At 47.7% G+C, this 20,334-nt stretch overlaps 1 protein-coding gene across 1 annotated transcript in view; it reads left to right on the top strand.

Annotated features, from left to right (window-relative positions):
* Nucleotides 1-20,334, top strand: part of LOC120980918 (solute carrier family 22 member 6-A-like) — a 164,982-nt gene that overhangs the window by 91,300 nt on the left and 53,348 nt on the right. The window contains exon 6 of the mRNA XM_040410296.1: nucleotides 17,255-17,370. Within this exon, the coding sequence (XP_040266230.1) occupies nucleotides 17,255-17,370 (116 nt within the window). The remainder of the gene's footprint in view (nucleotides 1-17,254; nucleotides 17,371-20,334) is intronic.

Raw genomic sequence — 20,334 nt, 5'->3', positions numbered from 1 at the left:
CTGGGTGAGCAGATTTTGGCGGCTCAATCTGGTGCTCCCTCTGGGAGACCCAACGGCAGATGTTTTGTGCCTGAGGAGTTGCGCACTCGGTTGTTGCGAACCTACCATAACTCCAAGACCGCGGGGCATCCTGGAAAGAATCAGCTGTCCTGGGCTGTTTCACGTCTGTTCTGGTGGCCTTCCCTACGTTCCGACATCGCCGCATATGTAGCGGCATGCTCCGTTTGTGCCCAGAGTAAGTCCCCTCGGCACCTTCCGTTGGGCCTTCTGCAACCCATAGCCACCGGGGAGCGCCCATGGTCACACCTGGGGATGGATTTCATTGTGGACCTCCCTGCATCCCGAGGCCATACGGTCATTCTCATGATTGTGGATCGGTTTTCCAAAATGTGCCACTGTGTTCCTCTCAAGAAGTTACCCTCTGCACAAGAGTTGGCCACGATTTTTGCCAGGGAGGTCTTCCGGTTGCACGGTTTGCCCAAGGAGATTGTGTCGGATTGGGGGAGTCAGTTTGTGTCCAGGTTCTGGCGCGCCTTTTGCTCCCAGTTGGGGATTCATCTCTCCTTCTCCTCGGCCTACCACCCTCAGTCCAATGGGGCCGCAGAACGATCCAATCAGGCCTTGGAGCAATTCCTTCGTTGCTATGTCTCCGATCACCAAGACAATTGGGTTGACCTCCTGCCTTGGGCTGAGTTTGCCAGGAACACGGCGGTGAACTCTTCCTCTGGGACGTCTCCCTTCATGGCCAATTATGGGTTCCAACCTGCCGTGTTACCGGAGGTATTCTCTCCCCAGGATATTCCGGCTGTGGAGGATCACCTTTCCGTCCTACGTGCTTCTTGGGTACTGATCCAGAAGTCCCTTGAGGTCTCTGTGCAGCGCCAGAGACTCCAGGCTGATCGCAGACGAGCGCCTGCTCCTTCCTACCAGGTCGGAGACCGTGTATGGTTGTTCACCCGCAACCTCAACCTTCGAGTGCCCACTCCCAAGCTGGCGCCTCGCTTTGTTGGTCCCTTCCGAGTGCTTCGCAGGGTAAACCCGGTAGCCTATGCCCTTGCGCTTCCTCCTGGCATGCGGATCTCCAACGTGTTTCATGTCTCCCTGTTGAAGCCACTGGTGTGTAATCGTTTCACTTCCTCGGTTCCTCGGCCTCGTCCGGTCCAAGTGGGTAATCGTGAGGAGTATGAGGTGAGCAATATCCTGGACTCACGCCTGGTCCGCAGTCGGGTGCAGTTTTTGGTCCATTGGCGTGGTTATGGTCCAGAGGAGCGTTCCTGGGTTCCCTCCGCAGATGTCCATGCTCCTGCCTTGCTCCGAGCCTTCCACGCACGCTTCCCTCAGAAACCGTTCTTTACTCCGCGGAGGAGGGGCCCTTGAGGGGGAGGTACTGTCATGGTCTTACTTTCTTGCTGTTCTCCTTCGTTTGACATGTGCTGGCGGCCATCTTGGTTTCTGGGTTTCTTGAAGCCTCCCACCCTGCGGCTCCTCCTTCCCACTGGGAGGAGCTGGATGCCTAGCTCATATATATAGGAGGTCTGTGGCTTCAGTTCCTTGCTTGGTCCTCCTGTGTTCACATGCTTCTAGACTGCTGCTGCTTCTGGTTCCTGATCCTGGTTTCGTCCGACTACCCTGCTGGTTCCTGATCCTGGTTTCGTCCGACTACCCTGCTGGTTCCTGATCCTGGCTTCGTCTGACTACCCTGCTGGTTCCTGATCCTGGCTTCGTCTGACTACCCTTTTGGTTCCTGACCTCTGGCTTCGCAAAGACTCTGCTTCGGTTTCGCCATCCGTTTGGACTTTTGCTTTACAGCTTTATTTTCAATAAAGCCTTCTTATTTTCACTTATCCCTTGTTGTACGTCTGGTTCATGGTTCCGTGACAAGAACTCGGGAATCCACAATCCTGCTGATCTGAAATTCTAAATTGCCGTCCACCATGACAGGAGCGGGAGGCAAGGAGGACGGCTCAACAGGTTCGACACATTTCTTTAGCAACGATTTATGAAATATGTTATGGATTTTCAATGCCTGAGGAAGTTCAAGAGGCTACAGGATTAAAAATGGCAGTGATCTTATATGGACCAATAAATCTTGGGCCCAACTTCCAAGAAGGTACCTTAAGTTTAATGTTTCTTGTAGACAACCACACAGAATCACCCACTCTTAGGTCCGGACCACTCATACGTCTCCTGTCAGCCACACGCTTATACCTGTTGCCCATCTTTTTCAGGTTATTTGGGATTTTCCGCCAAATAGAAGACAAAGAAGAGGAAAATCGTTCCTCCTCAGGAATGCCGGAATTTTGAGCACCAGAAAATGTACCAAACTGTGGATGGAACCCATATGCCCCTAAAAACGTCGACTTATCAGTGGATTCCTGTCTACGGTTATTTATAGCAAACTCAGCTAACGATAAAAATGAAGACCACTCTTCCTGATTCTCTGAAACAAAACATTTCAAGTAAGTCTCCAGATTCTGATTAGTGCGCTCTGTCTGTCCGTTCGACTGAGGATGAAAAGCCGAAAAGAAGGACAATTTTACACCCAGACGAGTACAGAACGCTTTCCAGAATCTGGAAACAAACTGAGTCCCTCTATCGGACACCACATCAGAGGGAAAGCCATGTAGTTTTACGATGTTGTCGACAAACACCTGTGCAAGAGTTTTAGCATTTGGTAGACTAGGTAATGCAATAAAGTGTGCCATTTTACTAAAACGATCTACAACCACCAGAATCACAGTTTTCCCCGAAGAATTCAGTAAATCCGTGATAAAATCCATTGACAAATGGGTCCAAGGTCTGGATGGGATGGGCAATGGAAGCAGAGATCCGGAAGGCCGAATATGTGTCACCTTAGCACGTGCACAGGTACCACAGGCTAACACATAGTCCTCAACACACTTACGCAACCCCGGCCACCAAAATCTGCGAGAGATGAGATCAACAGTCGATCTGCTGCCAGGGTGCCCAGCAAGCACCGTACAGTGATGTTCCTCAAACACCTTGTGACGTAATTCGGAGGAAACAAACAACTTCCCCAGAGGACAAGAGTCTGGAGCATCTTCCTGTGCCTCCAACACCCTGGCCTGAAGATCAGGATAAAGAGCGGATATGGCTACCCCTTCAGATAAAATGGGACTAGGGTCATTAGACTCACCCCACCCCCCAGGAAAGCTACGGGACAAAGCATCCGCCGTGACGTTCTTAACCCCAGGGCGGTAAGTGACGATGAAGTTAAATCTGGTGAAAAACAATGACCATCTGCCCTGCCTGGGGTTCAGTCGCTTAGCCGACTCCAGGCAGGCCAGATTCTTGTGATCCGTAATTACCGTAATAGGGTGACTTGCTCCTTCCAACAAATGCCGCCATTCCTCGAACGCCAACTTAATGGCCAGCAATTCCCTATTCCCCACATCATAATTCCTTTCAGCGGTAGAGAGTTTTTTAGAGAAAAATGTACATGGGCGCCATTTACTAGGTGAAGGACCTTGCAACAAGATTGCTCCTACCCATACCTCGGACGCGTCAACCTCAACAAAAAAATGGCTGAGTCACGCCCGGTTGCATCAGAATAGGGGCCGAAACAAAACATTTTTTCACAGCAGAAAAGGCCTGTAATGCCGCATCAGACCAGACAGAAATATTCGCACCCTTCCTAGTCATGTCTGTTAAAGGTTTAACTACCGATGAATAGTTCAAGATAAATTTACGGTAGTAGTTGGTAAACCCCAAAAACCGCATAAGCGCTTTCAGGTTTTCGGGTCGATCCCAGTCCAACACGGCACGGACCTTCTCGGGATCCATACGAAACCCAGAGGATGAGAGCAGGTAACCCAGAAATTGCACTTCCTGTACAGCAAATACACACTTTTCCATCTTAGCATACAACTTATTCTCTCTTAGGATCTGTAACACCTGTCTCACATGATCCTGATGAGTCTCCATATTAGGCGAATAAATTAGTATGTCATCAAGGTACACAACGACAAACCTCCCCACCAGATGATGAAAGATGTCATTGACAAAGTGTTGAAAAACCGCAGGAGCATTGGTTAACCCAAAGGGCATGACCAGGTTTTCAAAATGACCCTCAGGGGTATTAAATGCGGTCTTCCACTCATTCCACTCCTTGATCCTTACCAGATTATATGCCCCCCTCAGATCCAACTTAGAGAACACCTTGGCACCGACAATCTGACTAAAAAAATCCGGAATTAAAGGAAGGGGGTAAGGATCACGGACAGTAATACGATTGAGCTCTCGGAAGTCCAGGCATGGTCTCAGGGTACCATCTTTTTTCTTTACAAAGAAAAACCTAGCAGCCACTGGGGACTTGGATGGTCTAATATGTCCCTTTGCTAAACTCTCGGTAATATACTCTCGCATGGCCTTTCTTTCGGGTTCCGAAAGATTATACAACCGAGATTTGGGCAATTTAGCTCCGGGAATAAGATTGACGGGACAGTCATACTCCCGGTGCGGAGGCAACTCCTGATTACCACTCTCAGAGAAAACATCAGAAAATTCTGAAATGAATGAGGGTACAGTTTTAGTGGTCACCATAGAGAATGATGCATTAAGATAGTTGTCCTTGCAAAAATCACTCCAATCGAGAATCTGTCTCGCTTGCCAGTCGATGTTAGGGTTATGTTTGCTTAAACATGGTAAGCCCAACACCAACGGAGCAGGCAGATCCTCCAATACATAACAGGAGATAGATTCCTGATGCAAATCACCCACTCTTAAATGAATGTCATTCACTACCTGCGACAGGCATTTTTGGGTGAGAGGTGCTGAGTCAATTGCAAATACAGAAATACTTTTCTCTAATGCATTAGTAGTCAACCCATAAATGCGTACAAACTCTCCATCAATCAAGTTAACTCCTGCCCCACTGTCGATAAATGCTTCGATTTTCACAGTTTTGGACTCTAGCGCCACCTCGGCAGACAGGAGAAAACGGGTAGTACCAGTAAAAGACAAAAGTAGGTTTTCTTGCTCCCCATCCACACCACCAATAGTAATTTGAGGATTAAAAGTTTTTTTCTTTTTGTTTACACCTTGATGCTGCAAGTACGGACAAATATTCACAAAATGTCCCTTCTTGCCACAATAAAAGCAGACTCCTTTCACATGACCCAAGCTTTTGCCAGGAGTAGCTCCTCCTAACTGCAAAGGCTCATCACAAGGCGCAACTACCAGTGTCTCTCCACCATATGTGTCAAAGGAAGCAGTACCCTTATTGGACAGTACGTTCTGAAGGTGAGGACCCCTAGATCTCTCCCTCAGGCGTACAGCAAGGGACATACACTCACCTAAAGAATTATTAGGAACACCATACTAATACGGTGTTGGACCCCCTTTTGCCTTCAGAACTGCCTTAATTCTACGTGGCATTGATTCAACAAGGTGCTGATAGCATTCTTTAGAAATGTTGGCCCATATTGATAGAATAGCATCTTGCAGTTGATGGAGATTTGAGGGATGCACATCCAGGGCACGAAGCTCCAGTTCCACCACATCCCAAAGATGCTCTATTTGGTTGAGATCTGGTGACTGTGGGGGCCATTTTAGTACAGTGAACTCATTGTCATGTTCAAGAAATCAATTTGAAATTATTCGAGCTTTGTAACATGGTGCATTATCCTGCTGGAAGTAGCCATCAGAGGATGGATACATGTTCTCATTCTGTTTACGCCAAATTCGGACTCTACCATTTGAATGTCTCAACAGAAATCGAGACTCATCAGACCAGGCAACATTTTTCCAGTCTTCAACAGTCCAATTTTGGTGAGCTCGTGCAAATTGTGGCCTCTTTTTCCTATTTGTAGTGGAGATGAGTGGTACCCGGTGGGGTCTTATGCTGTTGTAGCCCATCCGCCTCAAGGTTGTGCGTGTTGTGGCTTCACAAACGCTTTGCTGCATACCTCGGTTGTAACGAGTGGGTATTTCAGTCAACGTTTCTCTTCTATCAGCTTGAATCAGTCGGCCCATTCTCCTCTGACCTCTAGCATCCACATGGCATTTTTGCCCACAGGACTGCCGCATACTGGATGTTTTTCCCTTTTCACACCATTCTTTGTAAACCCTAGAAATGGTTGTGCGTGAAAATCCCAGTAACTGAGCAGATTGTGAAATACTCAGACCGGCCCGTCTGGCACCAACAACCATGCCACGCTCAAAATTGCTTAAATCACCTTTCTTTCCCATTCTGACATTCAGTTTGGAGTTCAGGAGATTGTCTTGACCAGGACCATACCCCTAAATGCATTGAAGCAACTGCCATGTGATTGGTTGACTAGATAATTGCATTAATGAGAAATAGAACAGGTGTTCCTAATAATTCTTTAGGTGAGTGTAGCTGCCTCCAATGACACAGGATTTTCATGAAAGGCCAACGCGTCCTGCAGTCTCTCAGAGAGACCCTGACAGAATTGGCTACGGAGAGCAGGATTGTTCCACACAGTATCGGTAGCCCATCTCCTAAATTCAGAGCAATAGGTCTCCGCAGAACGTTCTCCCTGCTGCAAACTCCGTAACTTGGTCTCGGCCTGAGAGATCCGATCCGGGTCATCGTAGATGAGACCCAAGGCTCTGAAGAATTCATCTACCGACCGGAGGGACGGTGATCCGGTCGGCAGAGAAAAAACCCAAGATTGGGCATCCTCTTTAAGCAATGAAATAATCATACCCACACGTTGACACTCATCTTCAGAAGAGTATGGACGCAGCTTAAAGTATAATTTACATGAATCCCTGAACCAGATAAAATTGTCACTACCCCCGGAAAACCTGTCCGGGAGAGCCACTTTCGGTTCAGGACAGGCCTGGGACCCACCACCGGAACCAGCAGCCTGTGGACTCTGAATCTGCAAGACAGTTGCGCGGAGGTCTGCTACCTTCAAAGTCAGTTTCTGCAGCTGTTCGACCAGTGCAGACATAGTATCCATAGCTGCACAGATCAGAACAAAAATAGCGGTATGGTCTTGGAAGCTATCCCAAGCAAGGAGCGATGGGAAAAGTCAGACTAAATAGGGTGAGGTAGTCACATGATCCACACCTGAAAAGGACGTGTGGACATACCAGCAACACACAGACAAAGTGAAACCGAAAGAGGCTGTCAGATCACTAATGCATAGATAATCTTTCAGACCTTCTGAGACCTGTCACAGATGTGACAGATAATCCACGCAGGACTGGAGACTCCCGTCTTTCTTCTGCACCAAGACTACCGAAGCAGGCCAAGGACTTTGACTCTCCTGGATCACCTAGTCCTCCAACATGCTGGCCACCATGTCTTTCACCTCCTGGTACATTCTAGGCAGGGTTTGTCGGTAACGTTCCCTGATTGGCGCAGCAACGCCGGTGGGGATTTTGTGCTCGATGGCGGAAGCACACCCAAAGTCCTCATCATGTATTGAGAACGCCTCCTGAAATTCCCAAAGGGTGTCTTCCAGCAACTCCTGTTGTTCTGGAGTCAGGGCCTTGCAGTCCACCCCCATCCGGGCCATGATCACTGGACCGTTCCACTCCGCTGTTGGGGTCCTTTGATGAAACTCTACAGCATAGGTCCAGGCTGGCTGAAGCCCCCTTGTCGAAGGATGTCCCTTTCGGACATATAAACTTTGGCCAGCAAGGTATTCCCAGGAATGGTTAACTCAACGTTGAGGCAGCGTACAGGCACACATCCATCCTTCACAATAGAGAGGTCCCGGGCTACCAGTGGGCGAGTCTGCGTTTCCTCTTGGTAAGCGAGCTCGATCAGAACCTCCAATCCATTCAGCTGTCGCCCAGCACCCCCCTGGTAGTGTCAATATTTGTTCTTGTCAAGGTGGGATCTTCACCGGGGTCCTCCGCGGCACCTTCACGTGTCCAATGGGACGACCGGACAGGTTGCTCTTTCGCAGACTACAGCTCCTCACCATCTGCTGTAGAACCTTCTCGGTTGCCCTGTGTGTGGTGGCCTGTTGCCATACTTCAGCCCTTCTTTGGCATAGAGTTGATGATCTAGGTCTCTCAGCACATTCATGCCTAGAAACATAGAATGTGTCTGCAGATAAGAACCATTTGGCCCATCTAGTCTGCCCAATATACTGAATTCTATGAATAGTCCTTGGCCCTATCTTATATGAAGGATGGCCGTATGCCTATCCCATGCATGCTTAAACTCCTTCACTGTATTTGCAGCTACCACTTCTGCAGGAAGGCTATTCCATGCATGCACTAGCTCTTTTTTAATAGCTTTGGGTGTATCTCATCAGGCCCCTGTGACTTATTTGTATTATTTTAGACAGCTGACTTAGAACCTCTTCCTCTGTAAAGACACATGCATCAAAAGATTTATTAGTCTTCCTTCCTAACTGAGGTCCTTTTCCTTCATTTTCCTTTGTAAAAACTGAACAGAAGTATTCATTGAGGCAGTCAGCTAGTTCTTCATCTTCTTCCATATACCTTCCTTCTTTTGTTTTTAATTAGTTAATTCCTTGTTTTAGTTTCCTTTTAATTTTATTTATGTATCTGAAGAATGTCTTATCGCCTTTTTTCACTGACTGAGCTAATTTCTCTTCTGCCTGTGCTTTAAAAGCTCTTATAACTTGTTTGGCCTCTCTCTGCCTAATCTTATAAATTTCCCTGTCATCCTCGTTTTTATTTTATAATTACTAAATGCTATCTTTTTGTTTTTAATGATTTTGGCCACTTCTGCTGAGTACCACAGTGGTCTCTTCCTTTTTTTGCTTTTACTGACAAGCCTAATGCAATTATCTGTTGCCTTCACTAGTGCTACTTTTAAGTAGTCCCATTTCTCCTGGACTCCATTAAAACAGTTTCAATCTGATAGGGACTCGTATACCACTAATCTAATTTTAGAAAAGTCAGTTTTTCTAAAATCTAAAACTTTTGTTTTTGTGTGGTGTGACTTATAAAAGCAGCACTTTAAAAATGCAGCAAGCTATAATTGGTGTCACGTCCATTCCTTTCCGAGACGAATGGTCCACCAGCACCACCCCCTTCTTGCCGATGTCTTGCATAAACAGTTGGACCCGCATCCAGACTATCCCTTGGACGTCCAATTCTCTGTTATTGGCAGCCGGCAGCCTGATGACGCTCCCATCTTCCGGCTCCATCATATGTCCAAAGTGTCTTTCAAAGAACTCCAAAGGCATAAGGGTGCTGTCACCGCTGGCTCTGGGAGAGATCTTTGAAGTTCAGATAGACGGAAGACTCAGGAGTCAATCTGACAGATCTCTATTGTTTTCATTGTTGCTGACAGGTTTCCACCCCTTCGCAGGTGTTGCTCATTATGAGTCAGATGGCCCCTTTATATGTTCCGCCTTTCACTGGTTTCCCTGCGGCTAATAGTTCTTCTGAGGAGTGCTCTGCTTGTGTGGTGATTCTCCTGTTCCAGTTGCTTCTCAAGCTAAGTCCTTGCCTTTTTCTTGTTGTGTCTGTCCTGACTAGGCCTCAGGGAGACATTGGCTCCTTCAGGTTGGTAGGAGCCGGTTGCCTCTTTCCCTGTTCCCTAAGCTGAGGGTTTGGTGCAGTGTGTCAGTAGCCTCAGGTTCCAGTGCATGTGCATTTTTTATCTTTGAGATTTGCACATATGGTTAGCAGCTTAGGGAGAGAGTCAGGGTTTGCTAGAAGGTGGCCTCTTTATTCCCTAGGCTTGGGGGCTAGTCTGTAGTTGTTTTGTTGTTGTTCCCTTTGGTTGTCTTTCCTTCCCCGTACTACCCGTGACATTATTAGCTGCCAAATACTGTTACTGTTTCCCCTGCTCTGTGTTGTCATGGATCCTGTCTCTGCACTGGTGGATCGCATGCAGGGGTTGTCAATGGAGGTAGCAGACCTCCATGAAACTGTTGCAAGGTGTCAGGTGTCTGTCTCCGCCAGTGGAGTCCAGACCTGCTCTGAATCTAAGATCGCCGTCCCGGACCAATTTGCCGGAGGAAGTGACAACTTCGTTTGGTTCAGGGAGTCATGTAAACTTTATTTTTGCTTACGCCATCACTCCTCTGGTGACGAGAGTCAAAAGGTGGGGATCGTTATTTCTTTATTGAAAGGTGACGCTCAATCCTGGGCCTTTTCTTTGCCGACCGGATCCCAATCCCTCCGGTCGGTGGATAGTTTTTTCAGAGCCCTGGGACTTATTTATGATGACCCAGATTGAGTTTCTCTGGCTGAATCTATGTTGCGCAGCTTGCATCAGGGAAATCGGTCGGCTGAGTCCTATTGCTCTGAATTCAGGAGGCCTGGGACTTATTTATGACGACCCAGATAGAGTTTCTCTGGCTGAATCTATGTTGCGCGGCTTACATCAGGGAAATCGGTCTGCTGAGTCCTATTGCTCTGAATTCAGGAGGTGGGCAACTGATTCTGAGTGGAATAACCCTGCCCTCCGGAGTCAGTTCTGTCAGGGGCTTTCTGAGAGACTAAAAAATTCCCTAGCACTCCATGAAAATCCTGTTTCATTAGTGGCTGCCATGTCTCTTGCGGTACAAATTGATAGACGTCTGAGGGAAAGGTGCAAGACTCCGTTCTCTCGAGACGTATTACCTGAAGGGAGGTCGGTCCCCTCTGACACTCGGGGTACTGAGACACCTGAGACCATGTCTGGAGAGGAACCTATGCATTTGGGACGGGTCTCTCCAGACCTTGGTGATAAGAACTTCAGGGCTAGAAAGAGACTCTGTTTTTTTGTGGTAAAGGGGGTCATTTTGTTAATGTTTGTCCCTATGTAAAATATGTAGGCGAGAATAAAAAAAAGAGGGAGTTACCCATAAGTTTTGTTCTCTAACTCTTGGCAGAGTAGTTGGTGAATCTGAGAACATGCTCTTTTCTTTTACCGATAGTACCCGTTTTCTCCTGCCTGCCAGGGTGACACTAGATTCCAAAAATATTGATGTGGAGGTATTTTTGGACAGTGGGGCAGGGGTTAACCTTGTGGATTACCAGTTAGTCCTGATGCATGGTTTTAAATCTAGTACACTGGACAAAGAGATCTCAGTGTTCTCTATTGATTCGGCTCCCCTTTGTCAAACATCTTTGACTCACATGGTGCAGGATATCCAGTTAAGGGTGAGGGATTCTCATGTTGAGGGTATTTCTTGTTTTATAATGAAGGGTCTGCCGGCCCCTCTGGCGCTAGGGTTGCCATGGTTGTCCAAACATAATTCTGTCATTGATTGGCAAGCGAGACAGATCAAGGGCTGGAGTGATTACTGTATGGACAACTGTCTCGTCACATCTCTTGCTGGGATATCCATTAAGATGTTGCCCCCGTTTCTCTCTGATTTCTCTGATGTGTTCGCTGAGGGTGTGAATCAGGACTTAACCCCTCATAGAGAATATGATTACCCTGTCAATCTGATTCCCAGACCTAAGTTGCCAAAGTCTCGGTTGTATAACCTGTCTGAACCCGAAAGAGTTGCTATGCGAAAGTATATTACTGAGAGTTTGGCAAAGGGACACATCAGACCATCTAAGTCACCTATGGCGGCAGGGTTCTTTTTTGGGACATTGAGACCGTGTCTAGATTTCCGAGAGTTGAATCACATCACTATTCGTGATCCTTATCCCCTTCCCCTGATCCCAGATTTGTTCAACCAGATTGTTGAAGCTAAGGTGTTTTCTAAATTAGACCTTAGAGGGGCAGATAATCTGGTCAGGATCAAGGAAAGGGATGGATAGAAGACTGCGTTTAATACCCCAGAGGGTAATTTTGAGAACTTCGTCATGCCTTTTGGTTTGACCAATGCCCCGGCAGTATTTCAACATTTCATCAATTACATTTTTCATCATTTGGTAGGGAAGGATTGTTGTCGTATACCTGGATTACATATTGATTTATTCGCCTGACATGGAGTCATCAGGATCATTTGAGACAAGTCTTGCTGATCCTCCGGGAGAATAAGTTATATGCCAAGATAGAAAAATGTGTGTTTGCTGTCCAAGAGATTCCTTTTTTGGGTTACCTGCTTTCCGCTTCGGGCTTTCGCATGGATCCCGAAAAAGTTTGTGCGGTCTTGGAATGGGATCTGCCCGAGAATCAGAAAGCGCTTATGAGGTTTTTGGGGTTTACCAATTACTACAAAAAATGTATCTTGAATAATTCCACTGTTGTCAAACCTCTGACTGACATGACTAAGAAAAGGGTGGATTTCTCTGTCTGGTCAGAAGAGGCGTTACATGCTTTTTCCATTATAAAGAAATGTTTTTCTTCTGCTCCCATTTTGATGCAGCCTTATGTGTCTCAGCCATTTATTGTTGAGGTGGACACTTTAGAAGTGGGAGTTGGTGCAGTTCTGTCGCAGGGTCCTTCTCCTGACAAATGGCGCCCTTGTGCTTTCTTTTTCGAAAAAACTCTCTTCTGCCGAGAGAAATAATAATGTTGGCAATAGAGAGCTGCTGGCCATTAAGTTGGCCTTTGAGGAAAGGCGTCATTGGTTAGAGGGAGCGATTCATCCCATTACTGTATTTACCGATCATAAAAATCTGGCCTACCTGGAGTCGGCTAAACGTTTGAACCCAAGGCAGGCCAGATGGTCTTTCTTTTTTTCCAGATTCAATTTCATTGTCACCTTTCGCCCTGGGGTCAAAAATGTCAAGGCGGATGCTTTGTCGCGTAGCTTCCCTGGGGGGGGGGGGGGGTGATACTGAGGATCCTGGTCCAATTTTGGCTGATGGGGTGGTTGTATCCGCCCTCTATCCTGAACTGGAGGCGGAGGTGTTAGAAGTTCACGGAGAGGCACCTGAATCCTGTCCCCCAGCAAGTTGTTTGTTCCTTCTGAGCTTCGTCACAAGGTGTTTAAGGAACATCATGATACTGTCCTTGCTGGACACCCTGGGAGCAGATCCACTGTTGATCATATTTCTCGGAGATTCTGGTGGCCGGGTTTACGTAAGAGTGTTGAGGGCTATGTGGCAGCTTGTGAGACCTGTGCACGTGCCAAAGTGACCATACTCGGCCCTCAGGATCTCTTCTTCCTTTGTCCATTCTATCCCATCCAAGGACGCACTTGTCCATGGACTTTATTACCGATTTGCCCAGTTCTTCTGGGATGACGGTGATTTTGGTGGTGGTCGACCGCTTCAGTAAGATGGCACACTTTATTCCATTTTCTGGTCTACCCAATGCCAAAACTCTTGCTCGGGCATTTGTTGATAACATTGTGAAATTACACAGCATTCCCTCTGATGTGGTGTCTGATAGAGGGACTCAATTTGTTTCCAGATTCTGGATAGCTTTCTGTAATTGCCTGGGGATTTGTTTGTCCTTCTCTTCGGCTTTTCACCCTCAGTCGAACGGACAAACTGAATGCACTAACCAGAATCTGGCGACATATTTGAGGAGAAGTGGTCCTCATTTTTGTCGTTGGCTGAATTTGCTTTGAATAACCGTCGTTAGGGGTATACTGATAAGTCACCATTTTTTGGTGCATATGGGTTTCACCCTCAGTTTGGTACGTTCTCTGGTATTCCTGATGAGGAGAGATTTGCTTCTTCCTTGTCATCTATCTGGCGGAAAAATCTAATCAATTTAAAAAAGATGGGCGATAGGTATAAACGTATGGCTGACAAGAAACATGTGTCTGGTCCGGACCTGAATGTGCGTGATTTGGTGTGGTTGACCACTGAGAACATTAAGTTGAAGCTGCCATCCTGGAAGTTAGGTCCAAGATTTATTGGTCCATACAAGATCTCTGCCATTATTAATCCGGTTTCTTTTCGCCTTGAACTTCCGCAGGCTTGGAAGATCCATAATGTCTTCCATAAATCTTTGTTAAAGAGTTATGTGGAACCTGCTGTACCATCTCCCTTGCCACCTCCACCTGTCATGGTTGACGGGAATCTGGAGTTTTAAATTTCCAAAGTTGTTGACTCTCGTGTCCTTCGGGGTTCCCTTCAATACCTCGTTCATTGGATGGGTTACGGTCCGGAGGAGAGAATGTGGGTCCCGGCGACTGATGTGAATGCCAGTCGGCTGCTGAGGGCTTTTCACAGAGCCCACCCTGATAAAGTTGGTCCTGGGTGCCCGGAGGTCATCCGTAGAAGGGGGGGTACTATCACCACCAGCTCTGGCAGAGATAGAAGTTCAGATAGACGGAAGACTCAGGAGTCGATCTGACAGATCTCTATTGTTTTCATTGTTGCTGACAGGTTTCCACCCCTTCACAGGTGTTGCTCATTATCAGTCAGGTGGCCCCTTTATATGTTCCGCCTTTCACTGGTTTCCCTGCGGCTAATAGTTCTTCTGAGGAGTGCTCTGCTTGTGTGGTGATTCTCCTGTTCCAGTTGCTTCTCAAGCTAAGTCCTTTCCCTTTTCTTGTTGTGTCTGTCCTGACTAGGCCTCAGGAAGACACTGGCTCCTTCAGGTTTGAAGGAGCCAGTTGCCTCTTTCCCTGTTCCCTAAGCTGAGGGTTTGGTGCAGTGTGTCAGTAGCCTCAGGTTCCAGTGCATGTGCATTTCTACCTTTGAGATTTGCACATGTGGTTAGCAGCTTAGGGAGAGAGTCAGGGTTTGCTAGGAGGTGACCTCTTTATTCCCTAGGCTTGGGGCCTAGTTTGTAGTTGTTTTGTTGTTGTTCCCTTTGGTTTTCTTTCCTTCCCCGTACTACCCGTGACAGCTGCACTCCGACCCTGTATCAACTAGGCAGCGTACCTTCTGGCCTTCCAACTCGGCTTCCATAACTGGCATACAGGTCATGTTCCTCATGCATAGGGCTTAGCTTCTGGTGTACCGCCTTAAGACGCCCAGCTACTGCGGCAGTCAGAAGTTTAACGTTGGCTTGGACTTCATCTGTTCGGGGCAATCTCTGGCCATATGGCCGTACTGTTGGCAAGCCCAGCAGAGGGGTCCTCTTTTGACGTGTCCTCGCACATGAGTTATCCTGGGTAGAGTGGCTCGGAGTGCTGAGGTCATTCCCGGAGGCAGGGGAGATTCCTTCATCTGGGACACTTCCAGCCGAAGTTCTCTCAATTCTGTTAAGGACTGAGTCTTCAGACCCCAACCGGTCCCCTGTAGCATGGGTGCTAGTCATTACTCTCGCCGCCACAGGCATGTGCTCTTCCTCTCTCTCCGCGGCGGCTAGGTAGATGCTGTAGAATGTCATGTCGGCTGTCGTCCAGGTCATCTCTTGCAATTTGTCTTGTAAGAACTTGTTGGAGAGCCCTACTATGAACTGGTCTCTCAGTAGCCGGTCCACCTCCCAGAATGCTCCCATGGCCTCTGGGTCTCGCTGCTGTATTTCATGTAGTGTCTCCTGTAGGGCATTGGAGTACTGCATCAGGGTCTCGCCCTCTCGCTTTGGTCGGTTGAAGAAGTGGCTCCGCAACTGCACTACTTTAGCACGCCCCCCTTGGGCTCTCTCCAGCAGGGAGAATATTTTCTCTAGGGTGTCTCTCTTGGTTTCGTGCCTTACCATCACTGTCTGTCTGATGCCACCCTCTAGAGCCCCCAATGCAACTGTAACTGGTCCTTGGGCACGTGCCTGCGTATTACTCCTGCACAACATGTTGAGCTGGATTGAGCCGGTGAGACGTCTATCAGTTCTCAACTGTGCAATGTCCTTTTGTGAACCGTAGAAATACTTTTTGGTCTGACACATGAAGCAGAGGCCCTAACTAGCTAACTACAGGCCTGGTCTAATCTCTAGGCGCCAATATTGCAATGAGTTGCGTGAACAATCTTACCGACCCGGGTCTGCTCTGTCTCCGCTGATGACTCCGAACCAAACAAGCAGTCTCTTCAACAAACATGCGGTACCGCAGAGCAGTAGTTTGTTCTTCAGCTCTCATCAGCACTCCTGGGAGAAGTCCTCTGTCCCCTGGGCAGAATCCGGGTCCTGAACAGCGATTAGCTTAACTTGACTGTAGCTGTGGTCGCAAAATGTTGATTCCATGCTTGGATGTGACTAGATTCACTCCTCTCTGTGTCCTCCCTCTTTCTCCTTCATCCTGGCAACTCCACCTCTCATGAATATGTAAATATCTATATATCCAGTAGCTGTGCCTGGGAAACGGCGACATCTTTTGGCCAAACAGCATAACGTCAGTCCAGAACATTTAATTTAATTCACATAATGATAGCTGTTGTGTTCAACAATGATAGCTGTTTCCCCATCTCACACAAGTATCGGCCTTTATACTCAGGGAAAAGCAGCTGATGTTAGCGTGCCTGCATGTTGGGTGAAGCTGCTGCACCTTGACGTTTGAGAGCCCCAGCCACCTTCCTCTTTGGCCCAGGGCTCCGACATCAGTGAAGGGCGGGCCGCACTCCTGGTTCCCGCGACTGCTGCCTCTGTACGGCAGCAGCATCCAGTTGCTGGGGGAACCCTGACACCAGGAGATCAGGTCACAGATGCATGGAGAGGGCAGGGTGTTGACGACCTTTCATGTATTAGTTAATGTTTTGTATTGGATTCGCTGAGTAATGGGAAGCCAGAGAAGACATTACTTGTCCTGGAAAACTCAGGTTATGTGTGTGGAGTAAGGTTGAAGACTTGCTAGAAGCAAGAAGAACTGGTGCAAACTTGCTAGAAGCAGACCTACCAAAATGATAGGGGTGTAAGGATTAGTAGACAAGTAGAGCCAAAACCAGAAGTCAATTCAACAAAGGAGGGGTAAATCAAGAAAAAAAAGCCACAGCTTTATTGGAAAATGGGAACTAGAGTCCTTTGCTGGTAACTGTGGAGGAAGTTTGACTTGCGTTGTTTGATTCAGCTTTCTGTGGCCTACAGTCTGCCATCTCAGCTACACAGACTCCCTAGGCACTACATGTGGTCCCAGCCACAAACTGCTCTGCTTCCTGTTTTCAGCCCCATTTGTATATGATGTTGTTGTGACATCTTGTGGCAGCTAGTAACATTGCAGTTGTGCATGAAATACATTGGATTATATTCGTTTGCAGTGCAAAACACAATGCAAGCAATAACAGTTGACAATACCTAAACATACTTTAAGGGGCAAATGTGTCCCTTACTGTCCACCCCCCACATTGTCTAACAGAATAATCAACAGGATGCATAACTTTGTGTTGTTTCAATCTTCCGTAAATTTCTCAATGCACTTCTGAACCCTTATTTTTTCTGACACCTTTGTATTTGTCAGAAAAAAGTGTTAGAAAAGCTTCATAAAAACTAGACTAATTACATTGATAAATCTGCCCCAGTTTGTTTAAGTGATGGGTAACTGCTTAAATCATATAAGTGATTCACTACAGAAGAACAGTATCCACATGATTCTATTGACTTTTTGTGCAGGTTCTTATTTCTCACATGCAGTCTGAGTTAAATAATATGAAGCAGGCGCATTCACCTCTGGACTTATTCCGCACCGCCGGGATGCGCAAAGTCACCATTTGTCTTATGTTGGTCTGGTGAGTAACCTTTGTTGGGCTGAGTTCACATTCGTTAATTTCTAACGATAATTTGTTTTCCCTTCGTCCCAACAGCAGCACAGATGGGGTTAACTGCCCCCCATGGACTGGTAGGACCGGCGGAATTTTTAATGAGCCTAAAGAATAACCAATAGAAGAACTCCAGCTCCCTTAAAGGGAAGGGTTCGCCCCCCAGCCCAGCGTGTTTATATCAAGAAAAGGTACTTAGGGCGGGAAAATTTGTGTGCTGCTGTTGGGACTAAGGGAAAACAAATTATCGTTAGAAATTAACGATTCCCTTACGTCCCACCAGCAGCACAGATGGGGAGATAGCAAGAAGAATCCCCTAGGTAGGGTCCTCATGCCCGGCAGAAGTAAGAACTGTCTGCCCAAAAGCCGAAAACTCTGCTACCTTAGCATCTATTCTATAATGAGAGATGAAGGTTGATTCAGAGCTCCAGGAAGCCGCCTTACAGATCAACTCTAGGGGGAGAAGACTTCTCTCCGCGACAGAGGTAGCTACGGCCCTAGTAGAATGGGCCCTCACAAACTCCGGAGGATCTAAGGATTGGGAGGTGAAAGCTTCCCTAATGGCTTCCTTGATCCAGCGACTAATAGTAGTTTTAGACGCCTTGTGGCCTTTAGACTTACCGGCAAACAGGATGAAGAGGTTCTCATCTATCCTGAATTCTCTGGATCTATCCACATAGATCTGGAGGCATCTCGATATGTCCAGTGGATGTCGGACTGGAACATCAGAGGAGGAGGCGGAGAATAATACAGGTAGAGAAATTACCTGATTGATATTTTGAAAAGTTGGAACCTTAGGTCTAAAATAAGGTAGAAATTTTAAAAGGACTCTGTCCTGTAAGAAAATGATGTATGGGTGTAAAGCGGAGAAAGCTTGTAGCTCCGAAATTCTTTTGGCTGAGATAATAGCCAGAAGAAAGACCACCTTGAGTGTTAGAAATTTAAAGCTTGCCTCCTCCAAAGGTTCAAAGGGGGGAGATGCTAACCCCTTGAGAACTACTGATAAGTCCCATTGGGGAACGGGTTTCAGTATCGTAGGCTTCAATCTTTCTGCTCCCTTAAGGAAGCGTTTGATGAGCGGGTCCCGAGAATATGGCTTGTTGAGACAGGCCGAGATGGCAAAAACTTGGACCTTCAGGGTAGAAGGGGAGAGACCACTTTCCAACCCATCCTGGAGGAATTGTAAGATCGCAGAGAGGGGCGGATCTGCAGACGCCACGTGGTTGGAACTACACCATGAGGTGAAGATCCTCATGATCCGGGAGTAGGCCTTTTTGGTAGACTCTGCTCTAGAATGCGACAAAGTCCTCAGGACCGACTCAGAGAGCCCATCCACTCTGGGAAGGGACTGATCAACCTCCAGGCTGTCAGGTTGAATCTGTGCAGATCTGGGCAGAGATGCATGTCCCACGACACCAGGGTCTGCTCCGGGGGGAGTTTCCAATATTGTCCCCGACTCATCTGAATGAGCTGGGTAAACCAGGATCTCCTGGGCCAAAATGGTATGATGGCTATTACCGAGGCCTGATCCTGACGGATTTTCATCAATACCCTCGGAATCATGGAAAAGGGAGGGAAGATGTAAGCCAGCCTGAACCTCCACGGTATTGTCAGAGCATCTATCGCCAGGGGGTTGTCCTCCCTGTATAGGGAACAGAACCTCTGTACCTTGGTATTGAACCTGGTTGCCATAAGATCCACTTCTGGCATACCCCATTTGAGGACTAGCTGCTTGAAGATCTCCGGGTGCAGTGACCACTCCATGGTCGGTAAGCCGCGACTTAGGCGATCTGCAATGAAGTTGAGGGAGCCTCGAATATGAGTGGCAGATAGATGGGATAGGTTCAGCTCTGCCCACCGTAGAATTACCCCAATTTCTGAAAGAAGGGGTAAGGATCTTGTGCTTCCCTGCTTGTTTATGTAAAGCACGGCAGTCATGTTGTCTGACTGGACTTTCACAGCTTTGCCCCGAATCTGAGGGGCGAAGTGAAGGAGGGCTAGCCGGATAGCACGCATCTCGTGGAGATTTGAGGAAAGATGCCGCTCCTGAGGAGACCAAGATCCCCGAACTGGGGATCCGTCTAAATGGGCGCCCCAGCCTACAAGGGACGTGTCCGTAGTCAACATGAGCCAAACTGGTTGGGTCATAGACTTCCCTGCTGGTAGATGGAACCACCATCTGAGGGAATTCCGGGTTTGGTTGGATAGGGAGCACAGGGAATCTAGCCCCTCCGGGCTGCCGTTCCATTTGTTTAAGACCTCCGACTGAAGAGGTCGGAGGTGCCATAAAGCCCAAGGGACTGCATCCGCAGCCGCTGACATGAGCCCCAACATCTTCATGAGGGTCCGTATGGAGACTCGTCATGGTACGTAAAGGAACCTTGCCAGGTCCTGAATCCGCGCTCCTCTTTCTGGCGTCAACTGGAGGGACATCTCCAGAGAGTCGACTACGAATCCTAGATAATGGATAGAAGTTGAAGGGCTCACGTTCGACTTCTGCCAGTTGATAATCCAGCCTAAGCGGAGCAGAAAGGAAATTGCGACACGAAGATGATGGGAAAGTAAAGGGACTGAAGAGGCTAGAAGGAGCCAATCGTCCAGGTAAGGGACAATGGTCAGTCCCTGGAGTCTCAGAGCTGCTACCACCGATACTACCACCTTGGTGAAGATAAGGGGGGCAGATGAGATTCCGAAGGGGAGGGCGGCAAATTGATAGTGCCTGCGCACTCCTGAAATCTGGACCACGATCCTGAGAAATTTCCGTGAGGAGGGATGGATCGGGATGTGGAGGTAAGCATCCTTGAGGTCCAGAGTAGCCATCACGTCCCCAGGACTGAGGAGGTGGCTGACTGACCTTATGGTTTCCATATGGAACATGGTTCTCCTTACGAAACGATTAAGGAATCTCAAATCTATGATCATCCGGAGATCTCC

This window comes from Bufo bufo, chromosome 10 (assembly GCF_905171765.1).
Source record: "Bufo bufo chromosome 10, aBufBuf1.1, whole genome shotgun sequence".
Lineage (NCBI taxonomy): Eukaryota > Metazoa > Chordata > Amphibia > Anura > Bufonidae > Bufo > Bufo bufo.
Note: the sequence above shows the minus strand (reverse complement) of the source record. Positions and strands in the feature narration are given on the sequence as shown.